The sequence below is a fragment of the Lytechinus variegatus genome, chromosome 11 (assembly GCF_018143015.1).
Source record: "Lytechinus variegatus isolate NC3 chromosome 11, Lvar_3.0, whole genome shotgun sequence".
Classification (NCBI taxonomy): domain Eukaryota; kingdom Metazoa; phylum Echinodermata; class Echinoidea; order Temnopleuroida; family Toxopneustidae; genus Lytechinus; species Lytechinus variegatus.
The window spans coordinates 12,497,695-12,516,027 of NC_054750.1; the positions used below are offsets into that span (position 1 = coordinate 12,497,695).

At 36.0% G+C, this 18,333-nt stretch overlaps 1 protein-coding gene across 1 annotated transcript in view; it reads right to left on the reverse strand.

The window, feature by feature from the left end:
• Positions 1-17,671, reverse strand: part of LOC121423749 (muscle-specific protein 20-like) — a 30,328-nt gene extending 12,657 nt beyond the window's left edge. Inside the window, exons 1-2 of the mRNA XM_041619232.1 lie at positions 17,352-17,671; positions 4,513-4,685 (exon numbers count right to left, since the gene is read on the reverse strand). Coding sequence (XP_041475166.1) covers positions 4,513-4,685; positions 17,352-17,396 — 218 coding nt within the window. The 5' untranslated portion in view covers positions 17,397-17,671. The remainder of the gene's footprint in view (positions 1-4,512; positions 4,686-17,351) is intronic.
• Positions 17,672-18,333: the final 662 nt, after the last annotated feature.

An 18,333-nucleotide genomic window follows, 5' to 3' on the forward strand; every position in this document is an offset into this window, starting at 1 on the left:
ACATAAGGTCGAATTTTCCCAATCTTATGCAATGCATATGACGCAGATCGACATTTAGATTTTATATAATTTTGCATAGTAAAGTGATCATCAAATAGGACACCAAGATTTCTTACTGTCTTAACAGGAACAACCTCTACACCTTCAATTTCAAAAGGGCACAGCGGTACATGGGGTCGAAATCGAGATTTTATATGCATAACCTCTGTTTTGCTACTATTCAACTTAAGGCCATTCAATCTTGACCACTCTTTGATTTCCTTGATACAACTCTGCACTCTAGGAATCAGATCTTCTATATCCGATGATTTACATGTCATATACATCTGAGTATCGTCTGCATAAAACATTTTAGAAAATCCATAAGAATCAATAATATTTTCTAAAGGTGATGTATACATGGTGAAAACTAAGGGTCCGATAACAGACCCTTGAGGCACACCTTGTGTCGGTGTATAAGATGATGATTCTTCACCATTAATAAATACAGACTGAGTACGAGATGTTAGATATTTATATATGTTTTTGTCGTAATTCACATCTTATTGTCAAAGTTGAATGTGCTGCTTCTCTTTAGAACTACCGAATAGCAATATGAGTTAATTTTTTTTCTTAATTAAGTATATTATTCCGAACTATAATGTAAAATTTTGTGAAATTTAGATGGATTCTGACTGAGTAATAGGGGTTTAAACTCCACGTTGTGATCTCGTGGGGTCTAATAATGCAAAATTATATCAATTCTGTATTTCTCGACACATTTCAAATAGGTGAACTTCAAAGCAGATGAACCCATGTCATTTTTTTGCATATTTGGAATATTTAGGTGCTAAAGTAATTCTGTGCAAAATTTGGTGAAAATTACATGGATTTCATTTTAGCTGTGGAGCGCCCTTAAACCCAACAGGTATAATGATTTGGTGAAAAAAAGACACAGACGGTATTATGCACATGCATGATTGTGCATCATGTCAGGGGACCTTTAACCCTATCTAGGCTGGGGTATTTTGGGAGTTCATATGGCCGGGGGGGGGGGGCCTCCCAGGCCCCCTTATAAGATCTCGGCCGTCGACCGCCCGATCGCGCTGAAAATTGGCACGCGGGTTGCCTGGGACATAATCTACAAGATTGTATAGTGATTTATTTCATGCGAATTGCTATGAAGTGATTATGCTAATTTATGCATAATTAGTATGCGAAATCATACTTTTTCCTCTAACTTCCTAAATAAAGCTCCAAATGTACTAAGTTTTGGTATAGAAACTCTTTGTGGAGTCCTTAGAAAGTGTACGTGAAAAAATTGCGATATCAAATCTTTTTCTTATGTATTATATTGTTTTTTGCAACTCCTTGTGTATTTCTTTGTTGTTTTTTTGTCTCACCTGCGAAGCAAAGTGAGACTATAGGCGCCGCTTTTCCGACGGCGGCGGCGGCGGCGACGGTGACGGCGGCGTCAACATCAAATCTTAACCTGAGGTTAAAGTTTTGAAATGACGTCATAACTTAGAAAGTATATGGACCTGGTTAATAAAACTTGGCCATAAGGTTAATCAAGTATTACTGAACATCCTATTAGAGTTTCATGTCACATGACCAAGGTCAAAGGTCATTTAGGGTCAATGAACTTTGGCCAAATTGGGGATATCTGTTGATTTCCCCTCATAACTTTGAAAGTTTATGGATCTGATTCATGAAACTTGGACATAATAGTAATCAAGCATCACTGAAAATTTTGTGCAAGTTTGAGGTCTCATGATTAAGGTCAAAGGTCATTTAGGGTCAATGAACTTTGGCCGAATCGGGGGTATCTGTTGAATTACCATCATAACTTTGAAAGTTTATTGGTCTAGTTCATTAAACTTGGACATTAGAGTAATCAAGTATCACTGAACATCCTGTGCGCGTTTCAGGTCACATGGCCAAGGTCAAAGGTCAATGAACTTTGGCCGAATTGGGTGTATCTGTTGAATTACCATCATAACTGAAAGTTTATGGATCTGATTCATGAAACTTGTACATAAGAGCAATCAAGTATCACTGAACATCCTGTTCGAGTTTCAGGTCACATGATCAAGGTCAAAGGTCATGTAAGGTCAATGAACTTTGGCCATGTTGGGGTTTTTTGTTGAATAACCATCATATCTCTGTAAATTTATTGGTCTAGTTCATAAAAAGTGGACATAAGAGTAACCATGTATCACTGAACATCTTGTGCGAGTTAGAGTAGTATTCAAAGTCAGCACTGCTGCTATATTGAACCGCGTGATGCAGGTGAGATGGCCAGAGGCATTCCACTTGTTTACCTTTTGTTTTTCTTTCTTTTTCACTGAAATGGGGACTCTTCTGTGATCATAAAAAGTATAAAATATATACATTTAGACCAGCAAAACTAAATATAATCATGCATTTATGAATTTTGGTTGAAAACACAATTTGCATTGACTTTGTACACGAAATCACGTTTTTGAGCAATTTTTGATCTGACATGCACTTACATAATGTTGCGTAATTTCGGAACCACGTACCCGGGTAGCGTATTTTTTATTTACACCACTGCTCCGCCAAAATTCCCAGAAATACGAAAGAAACGGCTCGCGGGCAAGTCTAATCTGTGCGCTCAAGCAAAGCTCTCGGATCGTTCTTCTCGAGTGAGATTTTGGTCAAAACCCCAAATATGAAGTCATCCTGTTACCACATTATTTCCTTTAAGTTATTGCTGATATTACGGAACAGGGTTCCAAAAACCATTTCAGTTTGTAACAGAGCTGATATTTGATTTTGTATTAAAAATAGATATTTAAAATATATTGACTAGTGACGAAGAGTATACGTGTGAGGCCATTGCACAACTAGTCTTTTTAAAAGTATTTTCCTATATAGAATATAGGCCTTCTGGTACATGTATTGACTTGTTCTGAAGTTTTCCCAACCTGAAATACAAATCACAGAGTATACATTTGCAGCAATTTGGTAGTGCATCATCTGTTGGACAAAGTTCAGTAGTAACTATGATACATGACTGAGAAAGATGAAAAGACATGGGTTGGTAGTGTGAAGGAATGACAGAGAGTAAGGGTGAGATGAGTTGAAGGAGATTGATTTGGAGAAAAATATATTGTGAAGCAAGAGGGGAGAATAGGAGAGTCTACCCAAGCAGAAAAATCAGATGAACAAAAAAAAAGTTTGAGGAAAACTTGGACAAGTAAAAGAAAGATATGAGATTTTGATTATATGAAAACTGCATGGGAAAATCACAAGACAAATCGCCGATTTTATGAAGTCATTGATGCACCACTAACCATTTATTTTGTTTACAAATGTATTTATACCGCAAAAATTAATTATTTGACCAATAACATGATTTTTTTCAGAACTCGAATCAAGTTTACATTTTCATATTGTCATGTAGGTCTTCTTAAAACGCTTAATGAACTCGAAATATTGAGCTCGACTAAATGTTTATACCTTTCATCACTTAAGCCTATATATAGATATTGAATAATAAATTCATATTTTCAAGGTTGTTAAAGAAAACTATAAAGCTTATAATAATGGAAATACGAAAAGCATATCTTTTATCAAGATCCTGGTAAAAGTTTTGAGGAAATCACTGAAGTTTTCGAAAAAAGTAAAATTTAGTTGTACTAAATAAACGTAGACATGGTTAGTAGTGCACCTGTGATGTCAACAAGTTGACAATTGCCTGGTGATATTCATTTCGTCAAATATTCATAACTTTCGTATTAGTTGTCCGATTTCCCCCTCAAACATTTTAATTTTGTCAATCTGATTTTTCTGGTTCTATTGAAAAAACAATTTTTTGGGAGACTTTCCATTTAAACAAAATTTAGAAAGAAAGAATTAAAGAATAGAGGGGTATAGAGAATCATATCGCGCATCACTGTAGAATCAGTCCCTGTGTACTTTGTAAATAGCTAGAGAAAAGCAAAAGTATCAAGGTGTGCATATGAAAAATACAGACAAATTTCATCAACAAAATGTGTCTAATTTGACGACGATAAATTAAAGGTCTTTAGAATTGGGCAAAAAAGTGAAATAAGCAATGCAGAATACAGATAGGGGAACTCTGGAGAGAGCGAAATGTGTGGTCAACGCGTTAGACTCTTGCGCGAGCCGTTTCTGCGGCGGTTTTCAATATTTTGGCGGAGCAGTGGTGTAAATAAAAAATACGCACCCGGGTAACGCAAAAGTGGTCTCAAAAGTTGCGCAAGACTTCAAAGTAAAAAGTCAGCGAGCGACGCGGTCAAAAAATTTCGCGCTGCGAAAATATCGCGCGATTCGTTGAGGGGGGCCTCCGAGGCCCCCCCCCCCCGGCCTAGATATGGTTAAAAAGGCAAGCAATTTACAATCCTTGCCTCTTGTGTTATTTTTCCTACGTTGACACACTCTCTATCATCGCATTGCAAAACCAAACATGCCTTCATCTTACTGATCTGATACTAATCAGTATCCCGATGATCAATATATGTCTAAAACAGAAAAAACACTTACTGACAAAGGACGACGCCATCTTTGAGAGGATCTTGGACATCCTTTTGAGAGCTTACAGTTCCAACTGAGCTCGCCAATTGTTGTGATTCGGACGGTCCCGTATTAAGTACAGCAGCAATCCATTCGAACGCCTCGCTCGCCAATTGTGGATCAAACTTAGCAGCCTTCTTATTCTGTAAAAGTACAGATGATATAAGGGGAAGGCATTATTAATCTATATTATATGGTAGACTTATAGACTATGTAGCGTTACTTTAATTCCACTATAGTCAATTGGACAGTGCTAATATTAAGAAGAAAGCATAAGAATATTGAAATATTGCAGAACAAAAAATATATTTTCTTGGAGTGGATCTAACCCCTTTTGCAATCAAACACTTTTGAAGAGCTAATTATTTTGTCAAAAGGGGCTAGATCCATTTTAATAAAATTTTATTTATTTTGTATCAAAACCTATAGATTTTTAGTCGCTCTGATGATACCAAAGATAATTTGAAATTCCAAATAAAACGTGAATAAAAGGAAATAAAAGGAAAATTGCCTTTTTTATTCAAAAGGGGTGGGATTTGATTCATTTCAGTTGGCTTGCAAAAGGGGTTAGGACCACAAAGGTAATTTTCTTTAGAAAAAAAATGAAGACAGGTAGATTTCTTTTATACCCAATTTATGTTCACATGGAAGGGTAGTACATCATGAAAATTTAGTTTCTCATAAGAATATTACAATATGGGAGAACAAAAAAAAAAACACGATTTTTCTCGGAATAGTCCAAAGTGGATCTAACCCCTTTTGAAACCAAACTTTTCAAATATATCGTGTATTCTCAGATCTACAATATTTACCCTAGATTTGATATTTGCCCTAGGATATTATTACCTAGGCGTCAGCAAAGATTTGAAAAAAAAATGATGGACTTTGAGCTAGGTTGGATAGGGACTTAAGCCAGAGTGCAAACCAAGGTGTGGCAAGCTCTTTTTGACAGCCTTTCGTTAACAACACAAATGGATCGTCATGCAAACAATTTGAATTTTTCATAATTTGGTTGTTAAAATTGTGTGTGGTCTCTTATTGACTGTGTGTTATACATACATAGTCATAAAATGTACGTTTTCAGATATCTACTATTACTACAGAGCATAAATTGACCTATTATTGTATTTGTATACAGAAATAACATGATTTGAGAGGAAAAGTAATTGTTTTGCTACTACTCGGTAACATAATTATTGCGGTATAAATGTATTGAGCATTTAAAGGTATTGTTTAAATTTTGTGAGCAGCCGATTTAAAAATTTCTCAAACCAAGATGAAACATGTGTACAAGCTAGTGCATGTATTATAACTAATAAACCCTGAAAACAACCATTATTGAGAATGAAAAGCTAAAACTACAAGGCAAACCCCGATTTTGTAAATAGGTGTCTTATAGCGCACCTAAATAGTAAACATAAGTGTATGGGATGAAATTAAGATGGTGTTTCCGGTCACTTTATATTTCAATTTTTGAAGCACTTAATGATTATTTTCGAACACAATTTTTTCTGGGCTTCATTTTTGTAACATATCACAGACACAGGTGACAAGTGTGACCTTCTAGCTCAGATATTTTAGAAGTCAAACCAATGTTAACCAATCACTTTAATCAGCATGTTGTCATTCAAATGGGTAAGGGTCAGGAAACTGGGCAGGTATGAGTAGTTAAGCACTCGAGATTGCTCAATTTGTTCGTATATTCTTTAAAAGAAATGCAATTCTGTAATGCTTGATATCAATGGCGAAAAGATGGGAAGGAGGCTTGGGGTCATGCCCCCCCCAAAAAAAAAAAAAAAACACATCTCTCTACAAGACAAAGGAAAACAAATATAATCTCATTTTGAAAAGTACAAGCTTTTGCTTCCAAGAACGCTTTTCCCCTTCAAAATGTTTGGGGTCATTACGCCACTGTTAACACAGCAAAAAATGGGCTGTTAACTGGTGTACATAGAGGACCACATCAGTCATTTTACACCAGTGTTAAAACTTAATAGTGTTAGTTTAATACCTATAGGTGTTATTACAACACCTTTGGTTGTTAATTACACTCTCTGGTGTTATGTTCAATCTCTAGGGTGTAATTTTAACACCACATGGTGTGGTTCTCTCAACACCAACTGGTGTCAGTTTTAATGGAGGCGCGATAGCTCAGTCGGTAGAGCGGGGGTTTCGGATTCCGGTGACCAGGTTCGATTCCCAAGAGGTGCGCTAGTGCCCATTGGTAAGGCATTTATCCTCATTACCAGGTCCCTCGGAGAGGACCTTAAGCCGTAGGCCCCCTGTTTGCCTGCTCACAGGCATTTGTGCTTTCTTAACAGTCAAGTAAAAAAAAAACTCGGTATTAACACCACAGTTTTTATAGTGCATACTGTTGGTCACATATGCAGTGCCTCGGCATGCATGCACTTGATATAACCAAGGTTTCAAATGAGATGGAGTAACAGCAAACAAAATCCTTTTGAACAAGGTTCGAAGCCGCCAGCAGAAAGCATGTCAGGCATGCACTTTTCTCAACATCTCTTGCAATTGTGTAGACAAAGATTCCCGCATGACTCCGCAGCTATAGTTCATATTTAAAGGGAAATATGTTATTGTGATAATTACTTTTTCGCCGCATCTTGGTTTGGTTATGTGTTGTGCATAATGTGGAGGCATGCGAAAATAAACTCTGCAATATGTCCTGAAATATTACTCAAATTTACTAGACTGGGTATGTGCGGGCACTCAACTGGCATATATACAACAATGAATAGCAATATTCCAGCGACCAAATTTGACATTTTCATTCGCCGCAAACGATCGGAAAAGTGTTAAAATCTGGTTTCAGAAAAGAAAAAATTCTTACCTTTTTTTCACTAATGAAAGGTTAATTGATATAATCTGGGCAAATATCTCGGCGCAATAGGGATTGGTTATTAGTGTCTTGTCATGCATTCAAATTTCAGTTTGTTTATTTATTTAATATGAAAGATGGAAAATTTGCACAAATTGATATTCGTAACATTTCACTCCTCTGATTTCTTCGCTGAAACTGGCGGCTTCGAAGGCGGACATCAAAAAGGTCCTTACTGCCGTTCTTTCTTTTAAGCTTCTTTAGAAATGAACATCTGCTTGAATAAATTTGTTGCCTGTTGGAACTCCAGTCATAGAATCTTCTTGATATAACGTACGTCGAATTGTGTGACAGCCCTAAAGGAAAATTGCTTGAAAGGAATGTAAGGTGTGGTATAACAATAACCAAGTCCAAAAACAAGAATGTGCATTTTGCGACAGTATTTAAGCATGGACCTATACAGGGATTGACCAGCCAATGAATGCTTGTTGAGAAGTAGTTTATCTGCTATTGAAAATATTTGCAAATAAATAATAGATTTAGTGTGAAAAATTCTCATTAACACTCTCCCATTCTAGATTAAAATTGTCATAACACCCTACCATTCTGAATTTAATATTTAAAGAAAGATTTAGACATCCCAGAGGTCAATCGCACAATGGGGATCCTTGAAGAGGCTCCGCGTGCAATTGTGTGAGTGTGTGTATGTGTGTGATTGAGTTTTCACGGACAGATGAATAAAATCAATAAATAAAATACAACTGCACTACCATAACCGTGATAAAAAATAAAACCACACACACATACCACAGACCTTGAGGTCAATGCACAAAAAAAAAAACGTTCGGACAGGCTATTTACCATATTTACGTATTATCGGCGCAATGATTACCAGATGGGGGGGGGGGGGGCTATATCTCCAGCCAATCCGGCCAAACCCTATATCCATAATTCCATATATCCACAAAAGTGGCATTTTTGTCTCGCCTGCATAGCAGTGTGAGACTATAGGCGCCGCTTTTCCGACGGCGGCGGCGTCAACACCAAATCTTAACCGAAGGTTAAGTTTTTTAAATGACAGCATAACTTAGAAAGTATATGGACCTAGTTCATGAAACTTGGCCATAAGGTTAATCAAGTATTACTAAACATCCTGCCTGAGTTTCATGTCACATGACCAAGGTCAAAGGTCATTTAGGGTCAATGAACTTAGACCATATTGGGGGAATCAACATCAAAATCTTAACCTAAGGTTAAGTTTTTGAAATGTCATCATAACTTGGAAAATATATGGACCTAGTTCATGAAACTTGGACATAAGTTTAATCAAGTATTACTGAACATCCTGCATGAGTTTCACGTCACATGACAAAGGTCAATCATAACTTTGAAAGTTTATGGATCTGATTCATAAACTTGGACATAATAGTAATCAAGTATCACTGAACATCCTGTGCGTATTTCAGGTCACATGACCAAGGTCAAACGTCAATGAACTTTGGCCGAATAGGGGGTATCTGTTGAATCATAACTTTGAAAGTTTATGGATCTGATTCATGAAACTTGGACATAATAGTAATCAAGTATACTGAACATCTTGTGCGAGTTATAGTAGTTTTCAAAGTCAGCACTGCTGCTGTATTGAATCGCGTGATGCAGGTGAGACGGCCAGAGGCATTCCACTTTTTTGTTAAATCATTGAGATGTTTTTATATTTCACATTATAATTGACGGTGCCAGGCATCCCCCTATAAAAAATGGTATGTTATGTTGCATTGTATTTTAACAATAACATTAAACTTTCCATCTGATTTATTTCAATAAATCTTATCAATTTAGATGTATGTCATTGACTTAAAGTTTTTAGTACAAATTTTTTCTTATTCTTACTCGCTCGGATAAAAATCCAATAATTATAACTCGCACCAAATCAAGTCTTCATTCTCTCTTTTCCCTCCTAACTGTATATGCAAGTGTACTACAAGTAATACAAATTTCAATATCAAAGACCTATCGCGACCTTTTCACGATATGAAATTTGTTTCAATTTCACTTTAATCTACATATTTCGTCGAAAAGAATATTTCTTTCATATTCACAGAAGACATATGATTTTAAGTTTGTATTTATCTCTTTTCATTTGTTGATAACTTAACTTCATCAGGGAAGTGTTGACTTCATTATGACACGTTGGCATAAACAAATAGGAAATCATTTCCTTATCAAAAAAGCAGACATATTGATAACTAACAAAATACATGATACTAACTCGTTTATGAATCGACATATATCCAAGATAATATACACGGCCCAAATCATACATCGTAGGTCGACATTACGTCATTATTTCAGGCAGGCCTAATGTTAGGTTAACATGATTTCAGGACACGTAATTTGAATAAAGGTTGTTGATGGGAAAGTATTGCTGAAAATACGACGTATACGGCCCAAATATATATACCATAGGTCGACTCGACATTACGTCATTATTTCACGCAGGTCTAATATCAGTTTAGCATGATATTAGAACACGTGGTTTAAATATCATGTCGTTGATTGGAAAATACTGCTGCAAAATCGATCAACTTCAATCTGCAAGAAGAGGGCTTCTATGATTATACATGGGCATTGAGGTGGTTTCTCTCACTGCATTTTTACATGCAGGCGTTTGGCTTAGGTTGATGTTGTTTAAAAAAATAAGATGAAATGTATTTTTCGGAGATGGTTTTCTTTAATAAAGGTAAAATTCAATGTTGTATGAACAAAATATAAAACGTACGCAATTCAGTCTTTGAGCTGCTTAAAAGCTTTAATGAATTGAATTGAACTGTATGATAAGCCATAAGGTATCGAATTTAGAACACGGGTGATATACATATAAGACCTGCGATGGTATTCCACGCTCACTATTTTTTTTGTAAAAAAATATGCTGCTGCACTATTATACTAAGTACTACTACTACTACTACCACTACTATACTACTACTACTACTACTACTACTACTACTACTACTACTGCTACTACTGCTAGTACTACTACTACTACTACTACTACTACTACTACTACTACTACTACTACTGCTACTACTACTACTACTACTACTACTACTACTACTACTACTACTACTACTACTACTACTGCTACTACTGCTACTACTACTACTTCTACTACTACTACTACTACTACTACTACTGCTACTACTATACTACTACTTATACTACTACTACTATACTATTACTTATACTACTGCTGCTACTACTACCACGTACCACGACTACTCCTATAGTACTCCAACTCCTATTCCTATTACTACTCCTCCTCCTACTACTACTACTACTACTACTACTACCACTACTACTACTTCTTCTGCTACTACTACTACTACTTCTTCTTCTACTACTACTACTACTACTATTAATCATATAGGCTCTAAATCATCCTCCCATTACTACTACTACTACTACTACTACTACTACTACTACTACTACTACTACTTCTTCTTCTTCTGCTACTACTCCTACTGCTACTACTACTTCTACTACTTCTACTACTTCTACTACTACTACTACTACTACTACTTCTATTACTACTACTACTACTACTACTACTTCTTTTACTACTACCACTATACCACTTTTGCTATTACTGCTGCTGCTGCTGCTACTACTACTACTACTACTGCTACTACTACAACTATACTACTACTTATACTACTACTACTACTGCTACTACTACCGCGTAGCACTATACTCCTATAGTACTCCTTTACTACTCCTACTGCTACTACTACTACTGCTACTACTACTACTACTTCTACTTCTACTACTACTACTACTACTACTACTTCTACTACTACTACTACATCTACTCATATAGGCTCTTAATCATCCTCCCATTACTACTACTTCTACTACTTCTACTACTACTACTACTACTACTACTACTACTACTACTACTACTACTACTACTTCTACTACTTCTACTACTACTACTACTACTACTACTAATATAGGCTCTTAATCATCCTCCCATTACTACTACTACTACTACTACTACTACTACTTCTTCTACTTCTACTACTTCTTCTACTGCTATCTACTACTACTACTACTACTAATACTACTACCACTACTACTACTCATATAGGCTCTTAATCATCCTCCCATTACTACTACTACTACTACTACTACTACTACTACTACTACTACTACTACTACTACTACTACTACTTCTTCTACTTCTACTACTTCTTCTACTGCTATCTACTACTACTACTACTACTAATACTACTACCACTACTACTACTCATATAGGCTCTTAATCATCATCCCATTACTACTACTACTACTACTACTACTACCACTACTACTACTTCTACTACTACTACTATACTACAACTACCACTTCTTCTAGTACTACCACTATTGCTATTACTGCTGCTGCTGCTGCTACTACTACTACTACTACCAGTACTACTACCACCACTACTACTACTACTACTACTACCACTACTACTACTACTACTACTACTACTACTACTTCTAGCCTCCTTCTCCTACTACTACTACTACTACCACTTCTACTTCTACTACTACCACTATTGCTATTACTGCTGCTGCTGCTGCTGCTGCTACTACTACTACTTCTACTACTACTATTCCTACTTTTATTACTACTACTTCTACTCCTACTTTTACTTCTATTACTACTACTACTACTATACAACGATATACTACTACTACTACCACCATTTTTTCTTTAGTTTTACTACCCCTTCTAATATAAATGTAAAATGTTACCAAGAACATGGAGAGGAATGATTTTAATTCAAGTTCTTTCTTTGATGCAATATTCTTCGTTTGCTATTACCAAGGAAGCTTCTTGCTATTACGTATATATTGAGGGCTGAAAATTGACACTATATAGGCCAAATGTATGTTATTGTGAGAGTATAGAGTGAATTATAATCACATGTTTTTCATTACCGAAGCTATATAAGCCAGTATTTTCATCAAATTCTTTTTTCACATGTGGATAAGTGCAACATTTTTAACATGGGCAATTCCATGGAAAATGTTCACTTTACAGAAAAAATGAAGTTTCAGATTTCAATTAAGCAGTCAAATTTTCTTAAAAAGTAATCTTTAAAGTCTCAATTTCCAATAGAAAAATTGCAATATTGATAAAATTTTGTAGTTTTTTCCATCATCAAAAATATAGAATAGTAAATTGCAAAATGCAAAAAATGTGGCTAGTTTTAAACAATTCATCTTTTCTGTCTCTACTAAAAGCAAACAAGGTCCCAGAGGTCTCTTTTAACTTTTGAATAGTTGATTAATGTTTAAATCAACAGAAAATAATCGTTAAATTTTATGCCATTTATCAATTTTAGAGAAATCTGTCTTCAGATTTGTGTGATTTCTTTACCATTATCAGTGTCATGTCCGTTACGTTTTTCACTTAAAGTTTTCACAGCTTACAGGAAATTTGTCTAAAAATACTGCAGATTCAGATTCTATGTTAGAATTAAACCCCCTACCATGTGTAGCAATCATTTTCCCTTACCACTTCTCATTTTCATAAAAATGGCGTAACGGACATGACAATTCGCGTAACGGACATGACGCCTTGTATATGGCAAATGGCAGCATTCACAAAAACAAAATATTAGGCTCAGTGTCACGGACTGAGGTCAGTTTCAATTGTTTGAGGATAGCTGAATGTAATATTTCCTAGAATCTGCATGTCATTCAAGCTATTTTTAGAAGTTGGTGAATGATGAAAGTTCAGCTCTTGTTCTGGTAGATTTTTCTGAGAATTAACGGTATGCCACATAATATTAGGATAAGATGCAGCTAGATCTGGCAACATACTCAGATCACAATCTGCATCATTTGTGTTTGAACAAACATTTGATTATCTTTAAGGTTTTTGCACTGACAGTTTGGAGCATGATAAAACTCCAACTTGTGAATTCATGATCATTGATGATATTACTTCAAAGTATCTGACTTTCACCAACCTCAACATATACTTCTTCAGTGATGACATGGGCTCACAATTAAAAGCAAGTTTGTATTCGGATATCTGTGTTACGTGATGTAGCTCTATGAATCCATGAATCTACAGTGGCACTTCTTTGCAGTATCACAAAGCAAAGGAGCCGTTGAAAGAATGTGGTGCGATCAATAATTATGTAATCACAGTATTTTTGGTCAGCCATAATCACGATTTGAATGATTTATCTTCAATTGTACACAAGCAGCGTGGACAATACAACAAAATTAGATACAGCCACATTTGTCAGCAAGCAAGATCATAAGATTTAGAACATCCAAGATTTGATGAAAGGATGATCATACTCAGGATGATAGTTATTTTGAATGAAAAAAAATCTCAGAAGCTATTACAAACATTCCGATTATCGTTCAACTCATAATCGATAATGAAAGACCGGTTTCCAGGTACTGCTATTAAATTTTTATTAAAATACTTTTTAATACCATTTTTTGTAATCTTAAAACTCACATTTATACTAGTACACGTTCTTTATCATAAAATATATTCCATAATGTTCTTCTTGGATTTATCCAGGTATGGTGCATATTGTTTTCTTCTCACAAAAAATGAGATTTGGTCTTCTCAGTGTGCCGTAGTGATATGATAAACATTGTATTCAATATAAAATTATCTCTTAGGCTATAGCTATTGAATTAATGATACCTGCTAATAATATCTACATATTTTTCTTTAGTGTGTTAGTAAAGGTACTTTGCTGTTACATAATTACATTCATTATTCATATTTCTTTCATTTTCAAACTAAGTAGTGCTGATGAAGTTCACTTCGTAAGGGTGTCATGTCCGTTACGCTAGTATATTATCAAATATTAGGGCATGAATAAAAAATATTCTTTTCTATCCACTTTTTCTCCTTTAATTAGGTGTGGTGGATGGTAGTAACTGGAAAATACTCATTAACTGTTGTTAACCGGTGTAAAATAACATTTTAAAAATATTTTTTTGTTTTATAAATATTGTACAAAAAGACCCCCTCTCAAATTGCAAAATAATAGGAGATATTACAGATTACCAGTTATGATATGTGTCTCTAACCTCTAGCCTTAACATGTAAACAATTAGACTTGTACCATATCTTGTAATAAAATAATTACTTTCGTTTACAAAAAGTGGACGAAACTGTCATGTCCGTTACGCTTCGTGTGTCATGTCCGTTACGCTACATTTTGAGCTAGGAATACAGAATGCACTTCAAAACTGTTGTTAAACACCATTTTATGGATAGAACATGATCTTAAGGTTAAATTAACACCAACGTCAGGTGCATGCAATCTAAGAATTCACAGGAATTTTGATAAGCAATAGGAGGTAAAAATGCTTCGTCCATTTCGTGTCATGTCCGTTACGCTCACAAAGAGTGCAATTTCTCCGCAACTGTTCAATGAAACGATTTGAAATTTTATGTGTATGTAACTGATACTTAAATGTATCTGATAAGCTTAGTAACAATTATCAAAAGACAGCTTATTCTACTGTATAAACCTTTGAATTACAAAAATTTGTCTGAATGTCATGTCCGTTACGCTGGAATTGACCACATAGGTTTTCCGGAGGTTTTCACGATACGATTATGACGATCTGGAAGCGGAAATTAACATGAAGCAGGAAATAACGGTCAACACACAGCAATGAGAGCTTATTGACTCCTTTCGTGTTATTTAATCTATTTTTTCCTCTGTCTGTTGTTTATCTTGAGTTGATGACCTTTGAACACAATGATCATTACAGACCAAATAGACCGTATAATACCGTAACAAACGATCACATTTCATTCTCCATTCCATTCTTATTCGCAATACACGTTGGAAATTAAATCAATTTTATATTCATTTTCAGCCCATCTTTATTACCTTCATTCATTATACCATAAAAGGAAAATAAAACCGTTTGTCAATAAGTTTATATCGTTTTACGTATATACATGTATAATGAGTGTCAAGCACCGGCGAGCGCGAGCTCGATCGAAGATTAATTGTTGAGTGGGTGTGAGAGCACCCCACCCATGCAGGCACCAACATCCTTCAACTATCCCCCCCCCCCCTCATGATAGCTCACTCTACACTACTTCACTCTAATATTTTAGAGGAAAAAAAATCAAAACCCCACCCTCACTCCAACTCTGTTCCTCTTCTACATGCAAACCGATCCCCCCCCTCCTTCAGATCACCCCCAATATACCTCATCCTGCTCCTCCGATTTTACCCTAGTTCACCGACACTCTTCATCAAACGGCAACCACCACCATTTGACATACCCCAACGCTCCTGCACCTAGGTCAAGGGGTGGATCCAGGGGGGGGGATTTCAGCCATATTTTCCCCGATCTTCCGCTCGAAGTTGATTTTTGTTTGTTAATTTGAATTTAATTATTGAAGTAATATTGTAATAATCCAATAAGCCTTAATAGAGCGCGAAATATGTTAATGTTATAGCATGAAACTGGACATTTCGAGCAGTTTTCTGATAATGAATAGGATGCATGAGTTAATAATATATTTTCAACAATCAATGCGAGCGTAAAATAGCGAGCAGAAATTTTGGTAAACTGTCAGGAAATGGGTATTTTAAGTAGTTTGTTGTAGAATTAATAGTGTGATATTCGTACATAACTCGATCACTAATCAAAATGCAAGCATGAAGCGCTAGCTGATACGTTTTGACAATCAGACCTGAATAAGGATATTTTGAGAACTTCATGGAATACACGAATGCAATAGGTACTTGACAGAAAATGTTAATTTTCAGACCATAAAACTGACATTTTTACAGAGCACTTTTTAAAACTCAAATATAATGATGAAATTTCGATTTCCGAGCTAAAATATGTATTGACTTAAAAAATTGAACTTGATATTTCAAGCTCCATATTGAGCAAGATATGTTGTATACTGTATAGTGACGTGAAAGATTTTTTCGAACTCTCCACGTCATTCTATTCACTCTTCTTCCTCTTTTTTTCTCGTCATTTTTTCCCTTATTTTTTCTTTCTTTCTTTCCCCCTTTCCCCCATTTTTTGCTCCTAATAGGGGGGCTTGATCCACTAACCCCCCCCCTGGAGCCGCCTATGGATGATGTCACATATATATGAGAAAGGGGTATACCCCCTCCCCTCTCTGATATTCCAAGTAGAGGAAAAAGGAGGAAGAAAGAAACACAAAGATGAAAATGAAAGTATGAATTTTTATTAATATAATTCGGTTTATAAATGTTAATGATTTTTTATTGCATGTTGGGACCCTGCATGCCTACAAGCAATTCTAAGGTTATCCCTCCATGAATGGAGGCCCCATTTATCATAGACCTCAGTCATATTGAAATGTGTGCTGAATTTGAAAGATGGAAATGAATGAACTGAAATTAAAATTGAAGTAACAAAAGATGCCAAGGGCTGCGCTGTGTAATAATAACTAGTAATCAGAAAAATGGCCTATATTTCACAGTCAGACCAACACAAACCGATTGATCGGTGGTTTGTTATTGAAACATTAATTTGAAGGAGAAAATGACGTCACGATGCATGGACGAGGTCATTCCAAGCGATAGCTACATTCTGCAAATCTTCAACGTTGGCTCGACCATCGACATAATCATATAGCAGACCCCTTTTTCACTGATCAATGACAGATAATACGGTTTCCTTCTTCTCAATCTAAAAACATTATAAGCAAAATAGGTATTGATCATATCCGATTATGCATGCATTGTATAGTCCTCGATCACAGCTCACTGAATAAGCACAGATATCGTACGAGTGGACAGTGTCAACACAAGAGAGAGTGCGGATAGAGTGAGAAAAGGTCCCGCTACCCGTTCATATACTACATACATGCCATTTTGCTGATATTGAAATGAACAGAAAACCGTTCATAGAACATGCAGTAATGATAGCTTACCGCCAATTCAGCAGTCATTCCAAATCCCTTTCGTCGGTTTGCCATGGTGATTTTTCTTCCTTCTTTGTGAAGTTAGATTCAGTATAATTATACGTAGGTCTATCTGGTCAAGTCAGTGCCGTTGATGTGTGTTAGAAACTACCTGTTTCCGAATACAGGGGGTGGGCGTGGCGATAACTGTTCGCTCGGCTCCCAGCTGTAGTGCAGTGCTGTACAGTTGATCCCGGGCAAGCAAGGTCACTCAACAAGTACTTCGAATGACGTCACAATAAGACATATCGGGTATCGGTTGTAAGTAAGTGATCAGTCTACTGGGCAAACCCTTCACTCGAGTTAAGGGTCTGAATGAATCACAAATCAGGGTACTAATTAATGGATAATTCGTTTTTCATACCCGTTCAGCATACAGCGAAAACGGAAATCAGTACGTGGTTCGGTCTTTGAAAACAAAAAACGATATCACAGCGTGAAAAACCGTGCTGTGATTTCGTTTTTGTTGATCTAAAACAGAATATTAAAATCAGAAACGTTTTGGGCTCTTTCTGATTTCTCATTTTATATTTGTGTTTTTATGTATCGAAAACAAAATCAGAACACGCTTTCCGCTCTGTGATTCCGTTTGGAAAAACGGAAACAGCGAAGACGAGATCAGAGACTCCCCTTTCCACTTCCTGCACCGTGATTTCGTTTTTTTTTTATTTGAATGTGTCATGCCTATGTATGCGTGGGGTGTTGACACACTTGTTGATCAAAGTTTCAATCGGGGTCTGCAGGCTAGGTGATGACCCTGTCTCCTGAATTCCAGGAGATTTTTGAGTTTCTAAAGCCCCTGTCACACTTATTCCGAATCAAGCAGAATTGGCCGGAATGAAAGGACTATTGTTTGACCACCAGTTGGTCATTTAAAACTACTTCGAACACCGTTCGAAATTACCCCTCGAATGTTTTGAACATGACCAAAACCTTCGGGTCGGCCAAAAGA